The sequence below is a fragment of the Puma concolor genome, chromosome B1 (genome assembly GCF_028749965.1).
Source record: "Puma concolor isolate L17-30 chromosome B1, mPumCon1.1.hap2, whole genome shotgun sequence".
Classification (NCBI taxonomy): domain Eukaryota; kingdom Metazoa; phylum Chordata; class Mammalia; order Carnivora; family Felidae; genus Puma; species Puma concolor.
In genome coordinates, this window is record NC_141670.1 from 162024069 (window position 1) to 162040543 (window position 16475).

Below are 16475 nucleotides of genomic sequence, written 5' to 3' on the forward strand. Positions count from 1 at the left end.
TGGATAAGACAGTTGCTTTTCTGTTTTTTTTTCTTTTTTTTTTAATTAAAGTTTATTTATTTATTTTTGAGAGAGCGAGCAAGCAGGGGAGGGGGAGAGAGAGAGAATCCCAGGCAGACTCCCCATTGTCAGTGACCTGGGCTGAAATCAAGAGTCAGATCTTAACCAGCTGAGCTGCCCAGGTACCCCAAGACATTTGCTTTTCAAATTAGGTGAGATAAACTGTTTTAATATCACAGCAGATGTTTAGCCAATGTGCCTTGGTACCTCCGTACTGGTTGTCTAGATGGCTGGTTTTGACATGCCTGTGCCTTACCAGTTAAATACTTTGAATATCATCCAATTGGTACCTTATTGTGAACACTCACTTTTTGCCCGGAACATATCTGTATTATTGTAATAATATCACAGATACCATATAGTTAGGCCATGTTTCCCTTATAAATGAAAAGACTTAGGAAAAGTAAAGTGACCTTGAGCTTAAATTTGAACCCAGATTTTCCTGACTTCAAAGTCTGTTTTTCATAATCAAGAAAATTACTAAAGAGACTTTCTGAATCCATTCTAGATTTGAAGCCTCCAGTGCTATTTTAAATAGCAATTTAAATTCCAATTTCAAATTTTAAAAAATTATAAAGGCCCAGAATTTTATTGCTTATTCCCTCTCCCCTCCTCCACCCCTGCTTTTTTTTTTTCTTTTTCTTTTTTTTTTTTAAGAATATGAAAGAGAAATTTTTATGCTGGCTTAAGTTTTCCTGTTTGTGACTGTTGTCTTGTGAGGCAGATCTTTCTTTCCAAAGGAAGCATCATGACCTTTTCCTTTTCCCCTCTTTCCCTCTGTAGGAGCAAACAGTGTTGTATATCTGTCAGTGGGAGGACTAGTTTCATCTGTACAAGAAGGGATAAAGTTTAAAAAACAGAAAGTGGAAAAGCAGGATATTATGATTCAAGAAAATGGGAATGGTCTGGAATGCTTTGAAAAGAATGGTCATTGTACAGCATGTCTCACTGGAAAATACCCTGTGGAGTTGGAATGGTAGTTGATAGGGGCAGACCTGATGTTTCAAAATATAAAGTTGGTCAAGAAGTTATAGTGGTGGTTATACCTTATCCATTTAACTGTTACTCCCTTGGTCAATGTAAAATGCCATATGCTTATGATTACCTTTATATATTTTGAGATTTCTTTTCTGAAAAGAGTACCAAAGTGCTATGCTTTCCTTAATGATCCTAGATAAATATTTTGGTGTCATCTAGGAGTTTGGATGATCCTTTGTTTTGTTTAGTAGTTTAGTACTTTGAGGCTACCAGTTATGAGATCATACACATTTAAGTTCAGATCAGCAACAATAATGCAATGAATAGATAAATTTCTGTTTTAGTAGGGTTGGCCAGGCACTATACCTTCCCACAGATTCTTAGAAAATTTTGTGGAATGTTTCTTGAGTTACTGCAATTCGGTTGTGGAATATTTTCATAATTGAACCTTGCTAATTGCATATAATGCAACAACACTGTTTTTTGTGGTGTTTGTTTGTTTACACACAAGCATTGGCTAGCCTTTTTCACCTGGTCAGAGAAAGTAGGTAGTAAGTGGCATTTCCCAGGTCCATGCTTTAAATGGTTTGCAAGAGGTTAGACTAAGATGTTGTGATGCAAAGAAGACATGAGTTAAATATAACATTTCACTCAAACCTTGAATCCATCATATCCCAAAAGTGTCAAGCCTTTAGAGTTCTCAGTGTGGTTTTGACCTTTCTTCCCTGTCTAACTTTAGACAAATCTCGAAACATCAACAACAATAAATACATGCCTCTTTGTGCCTCACTTTTCCCGCCTGTGCAGCGGGGTACTTAGTAAATTAATTAATAGGGATGTGAAAAAGTGTCATACTTTTTGTGGTGGTTAGAGCCATCCTTTCACCCCTCAGTTTTAAGATAGTGCATGATTATTAGCTTTTGAAACGTTGGCTGTTATTCTGAAATTGAGATTTCATTATGATGAAGGGAGACATACAGTTTAGCAGTGCTTTGCCACCTGTCTTTGAGATGTCCTAAGGATGATTGTAAAAACATGTCTGTGGAAGGTGTTTTTCTACATTTGATTATGAAGTATGATCTACATACTACTTAGTGCCCTTATAGTATAAACCCAGCAAGTAACCTAGTACATTTGAAATAAAAAATAAATTTTTAGGTTCTAACAACCCTTTTATTCTTATTAATTATATGTTCTTTTAATAAAGTGCTTGATCATTTGCAAACATATATACATATATATGTACAAATATAGATATATCATTGCAATTAAATGATCAAATACAAACCCTGTAGGGGCCAATTTTGTTTAAGATCAAGGTGACAACTATTTTGGAATTAGCATGCCTGTCTGATTCTAAGCATCACCTTATCACTTTTTTTCCACTTTGTTTTATTGGGATCTAACAAATACAGTTTTTTTGAAGTGTTTTCCTGTAACATCTGAGATTTAAAATTTTAAGATGCCTTGCCCTCAGCTCCTGTTTATGTAAGATTTTTTTCAAACATAAAAGTGTTTGTTTCTGTGTTATTAAGTTACCTTAATTTGATGTATATAGTGTCCAAATCCATTTAGGAATTTAATATTTATTAATAACTGAAATCTTCTGTCTTCATTTGGTATATAGTCTCACATATTATATTATGGCAGGCCAAGATAAAATCTTGACAGCTATTTAAGCCCATGTGCAGCAGGCATCAGCGTGTTAGATAATGCTGTGGCAATGACACAAGCAAATTGACATTTGAATAAAGCCCTGGGACCACTTGAGTGTATAGCCTCTTGTCTTAAATGTATTCCTCATATCAGCATGGAGGAGGCAAGACCTGTGGGTCAATTTTGAATTGGCCTTACTTACATTTGATTTTTAAAAACAAGAGACTCAGGGAAAGTACTAAACCAAAATCTCTGATTTGACTTTCGTGTTTTCCATAGTTTTTGTCTCCCATTGTTTTTATTTTGTTTTATTGAGATGCTTTTATAAAGGAATATGGGACTGTGAGAGTTTGGTTATTCTACAAATTTCTTAATGTTTCTCCATCATGGCCTTTTATTTCACAAGTTTCTGAAGTCTGAATTCAATTACAGTTTTTTACATTTAATCTCAAATGTTGTTTAACTGTTTTAAATAGCAGAGTGCTGAAAATTACAAAGATGAAAAAATGTGTTTTCACAGGATCTATATTGTTGTGAATTAAACTAAGTCTACTTTTTTGTGACTTCATTGTGATGTATTGGTGATAAATATATGTAATAAGTGTGTTTAAGTATGTGTGTGCTTTTTTTTTTTAATAATGACCTTTGGTTAGTGCATTATGATGAGTAGCGCAGTAATAGTCACATCTAGGCTCCATTCTTGGCACCAGCTAGCCATATCTTATTTCTCTGATCCAGGCATTTCAATAAATAGACCAGTGCTTATGAACCAGGCAAAAGTCCTGGCTGAGTAGGAAGGAGAAATGAAGTTATTAGAAACGTAATGCTGAGTAAGCACTAGAATAGTGGTAAGTTTTGTGGAAATACCAGTGAGAATGGGGAGTGTCACAGAAGAGGTGGCTTAGATTTCCAAAATGTATGTGTGTGTTGGGGGAGTTGTGTTGTTTTTTTTTTTTCAGTCAAATTTAGGTAAATCAATAAATTGTATATTCAGACAATAGAACTTTATTCAGTCCTAAAAAGGAATGAACTGTCAGGCCATGAAAAGATATGGAACTTAAATGCATATTACCAAGTGAAAGAAGGCAGTCTGTCAAAGCTGTATACCGTGTGAGTCAAACTTTATGCCATTCTGGAAAAGGCAAAACTATGGCTCAGTTCATGATTGTGGGATCCAGACCCACATTGGACTCCATGCTAAGTGTGGGGCCTGCTTAGGGTTCTCTCTCTCCTCCCCCCCCCTTTTTCCCCCCGCACCCCTCCATCCTTCTCTCCCTCTCCCTCTATCCCCTGCTTACGCTAGCAAGCACATTGTCTAAGATGGAAAAAAAACAATGAAGCCATCAGTGATTGCCAGGAGTTAGTGGGGAGGAAGGGATAAATAGAAGGAGCACAGAGAATTTTTAGTACCATGAAACCACACTGTGTGATATTATAATGGTGAATATATCTCATTATATATTTGTTCAAACCCATAGAATGTACAACACCAGAATAAACCCTGATGTAAATTATAGACTTTGGGTGATAATGATGTGTCATTGTACGCTTATCAGTTGAAACAAATGTACTGCTCTGCTTGGGGATGTTCATAATGGGGAAGGCTCTGCAATATGCAGAGCATATTGGAGGGCAGGGGGTTTGTGGGAACTCTGTCCTTCTGCTCAATTTTGCTGTGAACCTAAATTAACTGCTCTAAAATATTGCCTATTTTAAAATAAACATACTAAGTCCCACCTCTAAAAGACAAAAAATAAAATAATATATGCATATATGTTATTGCCTCTGAAAATCTTGCCCTAGGGCATCACCTGAATCTCATGCCTTCTTCGAGTTTCAGATAGAGCCTGGTCAACTCCTAAGGGAAATTGCCTTCTTGTTTCTTAACCAAGTCAAAATAAATATCCAAGCCTCTGAGAAAAAACTGCATGCTGCTTAGACATTTTAGACTAAGCTATAGTATGCAATGTGAATGTGTGTCTGTGTGCACACGCGTGCATAAATTTTCTTCTTAAGTAGCTAGGGGTTCGATGGCAGGAGCTGATGCTTTTAACCTTTTTGGAAGTTCTCAGGATCTACCATAACACTGAACTCCTTGCACTGTGACAAAATGGAAAACCACTGCACAAAGGAGGCCCACACAGGAGGGCCCTGTACTCTTCCTCAATCTCTGAATTTGCTTCACTGAAAATTACTTGTTTGACTTCACTATTGACATACTGATGGATATCTTCGATGTGATGATTTTGTGTTAATTTGGCTAGGCTTTGGTGCCTAGGTGTTTGTTCAAACACCAGTCTGGATGTGGTGAAGGTATTTTTTAGATGTGATTAACATTTAAATCTGTAGACTTTGAGTAAACCAGATTACTCTCCATAATGTGAATGGCCCTTATCCAGTTGGTTGAAGGCCTTAAGAACAAAGATGGAAATTTCTTGTAGAGTTTTTAAAATTGCCATAGACACCCTGCTAGAGTTGCCAGCCTGTTGGCCTGCTCTACAGATTTCTAATTTGTCATTTCTCCAATTGTGTGGGGCAGTTTATTAAAATATATCTATTGGGGCACCTGGGTGGTTCAGTTGGTTGAGCCTGTGACTCCAGCTCAGGTCATGATCTCACAGTTTGTGAGTTCAAGCCCCATGTCAGTTCCACACTGATAGTGCAGAGCCTGCTTGGGATTCTCTCTTTCTGCCCCTACCCCACTTGTGTGCTCTCTCTCAAAAATAAACAAACTTTAAAAAAAAACTAAAATACATGTATCTATCTCTGTGTCTCTTTTTCAAATGTGTATTTTTTATATATATTTTATATGGTGTGTGTGTGTATAAAATGTTGTTTCTGTTCCTTTACAGAACTTTATAATAGACTCCTTTTGCAAACAGCATGACCTCCCTCATCCATCCATTCTTTCCTAGCCACCTGACAAAACAAGCCTGAATGAACCCAACCACTAATTTTCTCCGCCTTCAACTTGGCAGCTGAGCACCGTTAAGAGTAAATCACTGTTCTCCCAGTTGTGATGCTACAAAGCAGACAACAGGGAGCTTATCTTTAGGGTAGTAGGACAACGTGATTTATAATGTATATTTGGTCTTTGTCCTATTTCTAGCACAGATATCCTAAAGCCCTTAGGATTTCCTAAGTGATAAGAGCAATTAAGTGTCTTTTTTGAAAATTCCAGTGTAGCGGTGCCTGGGTGGCTTAGTCGATTAGGCCTCCGACTTGGACGCAGGTCATGATCTTAAGGTCCATGAGTTTGAGCCCTGCTTCAGGCCCAGTGCTGACAGCTCAGAGCTAGGAGCCTGCTTAAGATTCTCTTTCTCTCTCCTCTCTCTCTCTCCCCACCCTTCCCCCGCTCATGTTCTGTCTCAACAATAAATAAACATCTAAAAAAATTTTTTTTTAATTCCAGTGTAGTTAATAGTGCTGTATTAGTTTCAGGTATACAATATAGTGATTCAGCAGTTCTGTGTAGTACTCAGTGCTCATCAAGATAAGTGTACTCTTAATCCTTTTCATCTATTTCACCCCCACCTACCCACCTCTCCTCAGGCAACCAGCTATTTTCTAAAGTTAAAAGTGTTTTTGGTTTGTCTCTAATAAAGGTGTCTTGGTATTCATAACAAACTCCTTTCAAACACACCTGATTTGATGTTAATGAGGTGACTTTCTGAACGTATCTCATAGGGGATAGTTGCCAGGGGAACTAAATACATGATTAGAGGGTTGACCATTCATTCCCATTGCCCTGACTCTCAGGGAGAGGAGGAGGCTACAGGTTAAATCAATAGGTAATGGCCAATGATTTAATCAATTATGCCTTCATAATTAAGCCTTTACAAAAACCCAGAAGGACGAGGTTTGGAGAGCTTCATTCTTGGCGACATGGAGATGAGGTGAGTGGTATGCCTGGAGAACATGATAGCTCCTTGCTCCCTTCCACGTACCTTGTCCTCTGCATTTCTTCCAGCTGGATGTTCTGAGTTAATTGTGTGGCGGATGGAAACCCCACACACTGAAGGTAGGGTCAAGGATAGTCAAAATCGCTTTTGAAATTATTATTTTTTAAAGAAATGACATTGACAACTGAGATAAGTGGGGGATTAGGTGAAGAGAAGTGAAATTAGAATGTAGCAACAAATGTGCAAAGGATCAGCAAGGTTCTAGGGTAGGCATTTGATATAGTGGACAGGAGAAGAGTAAAAAGGTAGTTGGGGAAACAGGTGTCTAAGACATGAAACTTGGGGCAGCTGGGTGGCTCAGTCAGTTAAGCTACTGACTCTTGATATCAGTGTTGTGACTTAAAGCCCCATGCTGGGCTCTGTGTTGGGCGTGAGACCTACTTAAAAACAAAAAACCAACAAAAAAAAAAACCCTGAAACTCTGTTTTCAAGGTACTTAACTAGTATAAGAAGTCAAACTTAGAAATACTGTAGTTGGGGTGCGTGAATGGCTTAGCTCAGTTAAGCATCAAAGTTTTGATCTCAGCTCGAGTCGATCTCAGGGTTGTGAGTTTAAACACTGCATTGGGTTCCATGGGCATGGAGCCTACTTAATGCAGCTGTTGCTAGCTTCTGTGAGAAATATAAGACCCCATTTGGGAAGGGGCCAAAGGCTTTTACCCTAGGGAAAAGCTAATATGCTAGCCTGTTACAGTTTTGTTTTGTGGCAGCAGACATGAGATTCCTGGGTCAAAGAGAAATTTATTATTCAAGGCAAAAGCAGTGGCCAGAGCTTCATTTATCAGTTCCCCCTGCCTCCCAAGTCCCACTGGGGTGATGGAGTCAGACAGAGATGGATGTCTGCGCACGCAGTAGGTTGTGTTACAGGAAAGAGTACTAAGTTTGGGAGATTCGCTTTTATAGGAAATGGAAGCAAGCCTGCTCTTTGGGAAAGCATTACCTCAGCTCTGAAGATCCGTCACCCCAAACAACCCTGAAAAATGACCTGGATAAAAAGCAATCAATACCTTGTATTTTTGGCATGCCCAGCAAGAATTTGCAAGGACATTCAGGCCCATGGCAGAGTGTTCCTCCCAACAGTATGCTGGTTTCATGGGATGGTGGGGGAGGATAGGTAAATTCCAATACAAGGCTTGAAGAAAAGCATCAAGAAGGTGATGTTTAAGCTGTGTTTTCTTAAGAGGGGTAAATGTGCATCAAACAGGCACAGGGAGAGGAAAGGGTATTTCAGCCTGAGACCTAGCCAAAACACAGGTGTGGAAATTTGATAAGGGCTTAGTATATTCAGAAGATTTACTAGGGTCTCATCATAGCTGGAGCTTACAGGACCAGGTATGAGGAAGGGGGTGGGGGGAGCAGTGGCCCACTGACAGGGCTAGGAAGAGAACCATCTTGTTTACCTTGGTGAAGAGTCTGACTGTCCTGCAGGCAATGAGGGACCACTGAAGGGGGTCTTAAGCAGGAGAATGTTATGGTTAATCTGGTTTATATTTTAGAATGGTCACTCTAGATTACCAGCTAAAAATGGTTTCTTGAACACCGCCTTCTGCATTTGCTTCCTCTTAAGCCCCTTTGAAAATGATATTAAAGGGATTTAACAATCCTAAACTCTTAAGGATTAGAGGAAAAGATAAAATTCTGGAATCAAAAGCAAATGGTTCAGCTGATTTGGAAAAGTTGAATTTATATATATTTTGAGAGAGAGAGTGCATGTGGGTTGGGGTGGAGAAAGCATCCCAAACAGGCTCCGAGCTGTCAACATGGAGCCCTACATGGGGCTCTATCCCATAAACTGTGAGATCATGACCTGAGCCAAAATCAAGATCGGACATGTAACCAACGGAACCACCCAGGAGCCCCTGGAAAAAGCTAAATTCTAAATCAGAGAACAAAGGTAATAAACAATCCTATTTATATCACAGAACCCCTTAAAAACCTGAGAAGTTGGCTTCTGGAAAAAGGGCTGACAAGGGTAACTAAAAGGATTGGAAGGTCATTTAGGAATGAGTTATATCCTTATGCCACTACTCATCACCCCTGCAGCCTAATTCTGAAGTCTTCTATTCATGAAAGAGTAAAACAATATTTTTGTGTTAGAGGATACCAGGCACCTGAAACAATTAAGTAAAAAAATTTATACTCAATTCTGAGACACATCCCTCCACCCCCACATACACCACAGCCCTTCTCTCAACTTGATTTTCAACAAACTTGTCCCACAGACTCTGTTTCCATTTGCTTTTAAATGTCCCACTTTTAAATATGTGCAGATAAGTCACAATTACCAGACACCCCAGGAAGCCTCTAACATGAAAGATAGTGTCTGAAGTCAACTAAAGAAGAAAAAAGCATATCCTACAGGGGGAAAAACAAAAAAAAGCTATCATTAATATCGGAGTTGAAAGATGATAATGAATAAAACCGACATCACTCTAGCAGCAATTCAGAGTTGGAGCCAAGCAAGACTGGAAAAGCTTTAGGGAAAAGCTGACCAAGAAGGCCTGAACTAAGGTAGCAGTAGTGGAAATGAAGATAAGAACAATTTTTAAATGGAGATTGTAGGTCCCTCTGTAGAAAACTAATTCAGAACCTCTGGGAATAGAGGTCCAGGAATCTGTAATCTGTTTAACATCACCACAGCAGCTAGACTTTGAGATTAGGGACTGGAGACCTAGGGTCTAATTGGGTGGTGGTGGTGGGGGGGGTGTCTAGATTTCTTTACTGGCTGGGTGGATGATGGTGTCATTCTCAAATACAGAAACAAGTTTGGGAATACCCCCTTCCTCCTAAAAAAAAAAAAAAAAAAAAAAAAGATGATAGTTTGAGTAGCCTGTGGTACGTCTGGGTGAAAGTATCAATGAGCAGGCGGAGCTATCCCTTGCTTGGATTACTGCTAGTTTCTTACCACTGACCCTTAAGGACACAGGGTGTCCCATGATTTTTCATGTATGGTTGTCCATGCTGGGCTGTTTTCTCAGTCCTTCAGCACACACACACCCCAAAACAACAACAACAAACTCAGCTATTGCAGAGAGTAGCTTAAAAATAGCATTCTTGCCTTTGACATTTGTAATAATTTATGTCTCCAACGATAACTTGGAAACCAATTATTATTTAGGCACACTGTAGCTTTGGTCACTCTCTCCCACTCAGACCTGTTTTATTTATTGCTCCTATTAGTGAAAAATTTTTTTAGTCATCGTTTAAAACCTGTCTCTTCCAGCTATGTCTGTCTCAGCCTAATTATGACAGGGACCTCCTTTGCAGGCTTCGTTGCAGGAGTCACAATCTTCCCAAACGCTACCGCAGATTTCCAGACAATATAGAATGGATTAAGTCTTTTCTTTTTTTCTTTTCTTAATTTAACGTTTGTTATTTTTGAGAGAGACAGAGTGTGAGCAGGGGAGGGGCAGCCAGAGAGGGAGACACAGAATCCAAAGCAGGCTCCAGGCTCTGTGTTGTCAGCACAGAGCCCCACGAGGGGCTCAAACTCACAAGCCGTGAGATCATGACCTAAACTGAAGTCGGACGCCTAACCTCCTGAGCCACCCAGGCGGATTAAGTCCACTTTCTATTGCACTTCACAACTATTTCATCTTCCTTTACATCAACCCTAGGCAATATCATTCTCTCCACTTTGTGGAAAAGAAGACACCGTCTCTGAATTAAAGTACTTTGCCCGAGTTTCTTGGTATAGCTCCACACTGGTCAGCTCCAACGTCTTTGAAAATCTTGCCCAAAACCCAGCGCGACCAAAACAGGTGCCTGAACTGACAGCATTAGGCAAAAAGGCTGCCAGCTCTACTCCCAGGTTAGCCCAGCCCTCTCGGGAGGGGGCGGGGCAGTGAGACACTACCTGCTCCGGGTAGCTCCAGCTGACGTCATTGCAACAGCGACGCAGAAGATTTACGCGACAGCCTGCGCCTCTTAGATCCCAGCGGTCATTGCGGCCAGCAGGCTTTACGGCTTGGGTGTGGCTGCTCTTTCACATGTGTGTGGTGAGGTCTCCGATTCGGCTTGTTGGAGGGTCAGGTTGCGCTCAGACCTCTGCCCCAACCCTCAGGCCAGGCCTTCTAAGTGAGTCTCACAGGAGGTGGTGTCCAGCGGGGACTTGTGTGGGAGAAGTGAAGTAAGGTGAGGCCTGGCGCTGCCTGTGCACAGATTGTTGAACTTCAGGGCCACTGCTTTGCTTCGGATGTGAGTCAGTGGCATTTGGCAGGTTGATGTGCAGACTAAAGTGACCTGTGTGATCTCTTCCTGAGTTGCCCAGCCTCGGACCCTCTGCCCCTTCTTTAGAAGAAAATAAGTGTGCCCCACCTCCTTACTAGGTTTGGAAGCTATAAAGTACATTGTTATTCAATGTAGTTGTGTAATGGAAATTAAGAAGCCCATGGATGGGGAGGGAGGAAGTTTCTAGATTATTTACTGTCTTTAAGATAACTAATAACCTAGAGAGAGACCTCTGGAGCACGACAGTTTGTTGACAGTCTTCAGATCTTTGAAGACTAAATAGCAGCATCTACTGCTGTAAATGAAGTAGGGAATATCTTTAACTTCATGGTTCCATTACATGTGAATCTGCTAAACTTACTTGCTTCTCCCCCTCCGCCCCACTCTTATAAGGGCTCAGAAATGTTTGGGTGTATAAAAGTATATAGTGTTCTTATATTTATTTGTTTATTCATTCATGTATTTGTTTTTTATTTTTTAAAAAAATGTTTATTCCAGGGGCTCCTGGGTGGCGCAGTCGGTTAAGCGTCCGACTTCAGCCAGGTCACGATCTCGCGGTCCGTGAGTTCGAGCCCCGCGTCAGGCTCTGGGCTGATGGCTCGGAGCCTGGAGCCTGTTTCCGATTCTGTGTCTCCCTCTCTCTCTGCCCCTCCCCCGTTCATGCTCTGTCTCTCTCTGTCCCAAAAATAAATAAAAAACGTTGAAAAAAAAATAAAAAAAAATGTTTATTCTTTGAGAGAAAGAGCAAGCAGGGGAGGGGCAGAGAGAAAGGGAGACAGAATCCCAAGACCCTGGCTGTCAGCTCAGAGCTCAGTATGGGGCTCAGACTCATCAACCCAACCGGGAGATCATGACCTGAGCCGAAACCAGAACTAGGATGCTCAGTGAGCCACCCAGATACCCCTCTTTTTTTTTTTCTTTTTTAAGTATAGTATTCTTTATTGGAGAGGATATTTATTTTATGATTCAGTTAATGAAAATGAAAACCTTGGAGAGTAGATTTTGCCTTAAGTGTGTAGCAACCCCTGGGAAACTGACAGTTAAAAGTAGAAAAACCTATTAATTGTATAGAGAGGTGTGGTAGCCTTGTAATTTGTCATAAAAATAGTGTATCTTCAGTTACCTTTATAATCTTGCCCCTTAACTTTGAAGTCAAGTATTTTGGAGTATAAAAATTAATCAGAATGTCCTCATGGAAAATTAAGTGCTATAATTGCTTTTGCATTAAAAAATGCAATTTTGGGGACACCTGGGTGGCTCAGGTGGTTAAGCATCTGACTTTGGCTCAGGTCATGATCTCACAGTTCATGAATTCAAGCCCCGCATCGGGCTCTATGCTGACAGGTCAGAACCTGGAGCCTGTTTCAGATTCTGTGTTTCCTTCTCTCTCTGGCCCTCTCCCTCCCTCCCTCCCTCCCTCCCTCCCTCCCTCCCTCCCTCCCTCCCTCCCTCTCTCCCTCTCTCCCTCTCTCCCTCTCTCTCTCTCTCAAAAAAATAAACATTAGAAAAATGCAATTTTTTGGCACATACACATAAGATTTTTATGAAAATGCCTTAGTATAGTATAGGCAATTTGTTATTCACAGTGGGAGAGAGTAGCAGAAGGTATCCTTCTGTACTGACTATACCTTGTCAGGGATAAACTCATTTGGCATGATTAATGGATAGTATGGACAGTCATCTTTATATAATGATAATTTGTGTGTATGAGGAAGAGCTTAAAATTTTAATCTTGTATATTACAAAAGAAAATATTTATAGAAATGCTTACTAAAAATACTGTAAATACCAAAGATCTTCTATTTTTAAACTTTATATTTAGAAATCATAGCATTTTCAAACCTTATGGGTCTCAATAGTTATTGGTTCATTTTGCTGTTTTTTGTTCTCTAATTCATATCAATTAAATGACATGGGTGAAAGTTAATTTTATTTTTTATTTCTTTAAAAAAATTTTTTTTATGTTTATTTACTTTTTGAGAGAAAGAGAGACAGAGTCGTGAGCAGGGGAGGGACAGAGAGAGAGGGAGACACAGAATCCGAAGCAGTCTCCAGGCTCTGAGCTGTCAGCACAGAGCCCGATGCAGGGCTTGAACTCACAGACTGAGAGATCATGACCTGAGCTGAAGTCGGACGCTTAACCGACTGAGCCACCCAGGCACCCCTTATTTTTTATTTCTTTTTTTATTAAAAACATTTTTTTAAACATTTATTTTGTAGAGAAAGAGAGCGTGAGCAAGAGGGGGGCAAAGAGAGGGAGACACAGAATCGGAAACAGGCTCCAGGCTCCAGGCTTTGAGCTGTCAGCACAGAGCCCAACGTGGTGCTTGAACCCACAAGTGTTAAGATCATGACCTGAACTAAATTCGGCCGCCTAACCGACTGAGCCCCCCCAAGAGCCCCTTTATTTCTTTTTTAATTAAAAAATTATATGTTTGTTTATTTATTTATTTATTAATTTTGGAGAGAGAATAACAGAGTGCAAGTCGGGGAGGGACAGAGAAAGAGGGAGACACAGGATCTGAAGCAGGTTCCAGGCTCTGAGATGCCAGCACAGAGCCCAACATGGGGCTCAAACTCACGAACCAGGAAATCATAACCTGAGATGTAGTCAGATGCTTAATTGACGGAGCCACCCAGGCTTCTCTATTTTTATTTCTTTAAAGTTTATTTTAAGAGGGAGAGAATCCCAAGCAACCACATTGTCAGTACAAAGCCCTACAAGGGGCTCAGTCCCATGAACTGTGAGATCATGACCTGAGCTGGAATCAAGAGTCAGATGCTTTACTAATTGAGCCACTCAGACAACCTGGTTAATTTTATTTTGAATTAGTAATGAAATCAGTTCAAATAAATATGAACAAATAAACTTGAATAATTAAAATAGGCTACTGGGTAAATCTCATTTGCTTTTGAAATATGGAAAAGAGTTCACAGAAGAGAAAAAAATCACCTTGCCTTTCAAGGAAAAAGTAGTAATTGTTTCTTTTAAATCAGTGATCCCTAAAGGGTTTTTTTGTTTGTTGGTTTGGTTTGGTTTGGTTTGATGAATTACTATTTCTACTCTGGGGTGCCTACGTAGCTCAGTCAGTTAAGCATCCAACTTTGGCTCAGGTCATGATTTCCAGTTCATGAGTTTCAACCCCACATCAGACTCTCTGCTGTTAGCACAGAGCCTGCTTTAGATCCTCTGTCCCCCTCTTTCTTTGCCCCTCCCCTGCTCGTGCATCTGTGTGTGCGTGTGGGTTCCCTTGCTCCCTCTCAAAAATAAACATTAAAAAAAAAAACAAAACTAGAGGATAAAGAGCTTATTCAACAATTACAAAAGGGACTTGATGTGACCTCTGAAGTCTTAAATAATATCATAGTTTATATACAGTGGACTAAAATTGGATCGATTTAGATAGATTTTCCTTTTTTCTACCAAAGGTTGACTTTGCTTTCACCTAAGTTCAGTTTCCAAAAGTATAGTTTACTTGTATTAATCTCTTCAAAGACATTTTGCAGGATTTTAACTACTTTATCTTAATCTGGGATGGAAACCAGAGAAAAATGAAAAGAAAATTAAGCATGTAGTGCTTTAAATTGGTTTTTTTTTTCCTTAATGTTTATTTATTCTTGAGATAGAGAGACTGAGCATTAGTGGGGGAAGGGCAGAGAGAGAAGGAGAGACAGAATCCAAAACAGGCTCCAGCTCTGTTCTGTCAGCACAGAGTGCAGCACGGGGCTTGAACCCATGAACCGCGAGATTATGACCTGAGCCGAAGTTGGACACTTAACTGAGCCACCCAGACACCCCTAAAGTGGGTTTTATTGGTTAATTTTTTATATGCATTTTTTACATTGTGGTAAGTTGAGAGAGAATTCTACATTTCTACCTGTTTCATTCTCATCTGTGTATACCACTCCTCTCCCAAATTTTCTTCCAGCTCAGACCTAGTGTTAGGTTGATAGTATCAGATTAATTTTCAACTCCTTGTTCTCAACATAGATACTTCCTAAATTCAGAGATTAATTATGTTTTTGATATAGTTGTTTTTGTGAGGAATGATTTGTATTGAAGTTTCTCCCTTTTTCACCCTGCCATGTTCCCTAAAACTCCCTATCCCCATAATATTTCTGTATATAGGTGGAGTTCTCTGCTACCAATGAGGCTTCAATAAACCAGTGAAATGACTCTTCAGGAATTGGTACATCGGGCTGCCTCCATTTATTCAGATAAAATAGCTGTATGTTTTGATGAGTGTAACAACCAGCCTCCAGTTTATTACACCTATAAGTCTGTGGTTCATGCTGCTTCAGAATTATCAAATTTTCTACTATTACACTGTGACTTTCAAGGAATTCGGGAAGTTGGTCTCTACTGCCATCCTGGTATTAACTTACCCTCTTGGATTTTAGGGTAATTATTTTAATACTGAATTTTTAGTTTTCTAACCTAATTTATAATTCTTTAATACATAGAATGTTGTATCTTACATAAAAATACAATAGTATACAGAATAGTGTTGCTTGATCAATTTTAGAGAGGCTAAAGAAGTTCGTATTTCCCAACAATTATTTTTAATCATTTAATTGATTTGAGTTTATTTAGGAGACAGGAAATTTTCATTAATAGAATATTTAAGTATCTCCAAAATATAAGGGCTTCATTTGTCTACCAAAAGAAAATGGTCATAAATTTGTTATATCAAAGCAAACAAGTATTTCAGAAATAACATGACTATTTTTTCTCCTGAGACTGAAGTTTAGGTATTCAAAGTATTCAGTAAATGAATGAATAAGTGAAGTTTTGGATGTTGGTTCATAAAAAAATGAGCTATGGACTGAGGACACTAATTATTATTTGCAAAATGTTCATCATTAAGTTGTTATAGAATATTATCCTTATATAGTGATTTCTGTACTAGGGTTCTACAGTAAATAAAAGCTATTAAAGAAGTAGAAAAGTTGATGTTCATCCCATAATATGTGTGTTAGTAGATTAATGTATAAATGTAAAGCAAAAAAAGTTAAAATTTGGCTTCCATTCAATCATTGAAAAAATTTTATTGAAAATTTACTATGTGCAAAAATCCATTGTCCCCAAAGTATACCTGAAAGTACTTTTTTTAGATTTTATTTTTAAGTAATCTCTACACCCAGTTTGGGGTTTGATTTCCCACAACCCCAGTATCAAGAGTCTTGTGCTCTACTGACTGAGCCAGACCAGCACCCTTACCTCAGAGTACTTTTAGTTAAAACAACTAACTGATTTTGGATCTTAAAGTGATAAAAATTTAATGGTGGATATTCTGCCTTAAAAACAAAATAGAAATAACTATAAGCAACAATGTGTCAACAAAAACATTGGCATTTCTGATGTAGTCGTTGGTAAAGTACACAGGGAAATAGAAATACTTAAAGATGATTTTCAACAGATCTTCTATGCTGAAGAAATGCTGTTCTGTACTCTTTATTTAGAATTCTCCAAGTCCCTGCTGCTTATGCTCCTATTGATCCAGATGCACCACCAGCGTTGTCAACTCATTTTATGAAAAAATGTAATCTAAGTTATATTCTTGTTGAAAAACAGCAAATTAATGTAAG

General features: G+C 39.2%; 2 protein-coding genes across 6 annotated transcripts in view; both read left to right on the forward strand.

Annotated features, from left to right (window-relative positions):
• PPAT (phosphoribosyl pyrophosphate amidotransferase) overlaps nucleotides 1–3305 on the forward strand; it is a 35527-nt gene extending 32222 nt beyond the window's left edge. The window contains exon 11 of the mRNA XM_025921895.2: nucleotides 844–3305. Within this exon, the coding sequence (XP_025777680.1) occupies nucleotides 844–1040 (197 nt within the window). The 3' untranslated portion in view covers nucleotides 1041–3305. The remainder of the gene's footprint in view (nucleotides 1–843) is intronic.
• Nucleotides 3306–10512: 7207 nt separating this feature from the next.
• Nucleotides 10513–16475, forward strand: part of AASDH (aminoadipate-semialdehyde dehydrogenase) — a 44837-nt gene continuing 38874 nt past the window's right edge. For 2 of the 5 annotated variants that reach the window (XM_086705007.1, XM_086705005.1), the window contains exons 1-3: nucleotides 10582–10790; nucleotides 15016–15288; nucleotides 16350–16470. In XM_086705007.1, coding sequence (XP_086561133.1) covers nucleotides 15059–15288; nucleotides 16350–16470 — 351 coding nt within the window. In that variant the 5' untranslated portion in view covers nucleotides 10582–10790; nucleotides 15016–15058. Of the gene's footprint in view, nucleotides 10791–15015; nucleotides 15289–16349; nucleotides 16471–16475 lie in introns of those variants that run through there. The other 3 variants (XM_025921516.2, XM_086705006.1, XM_086705009.1) reach the window with 3 other exon arrangements.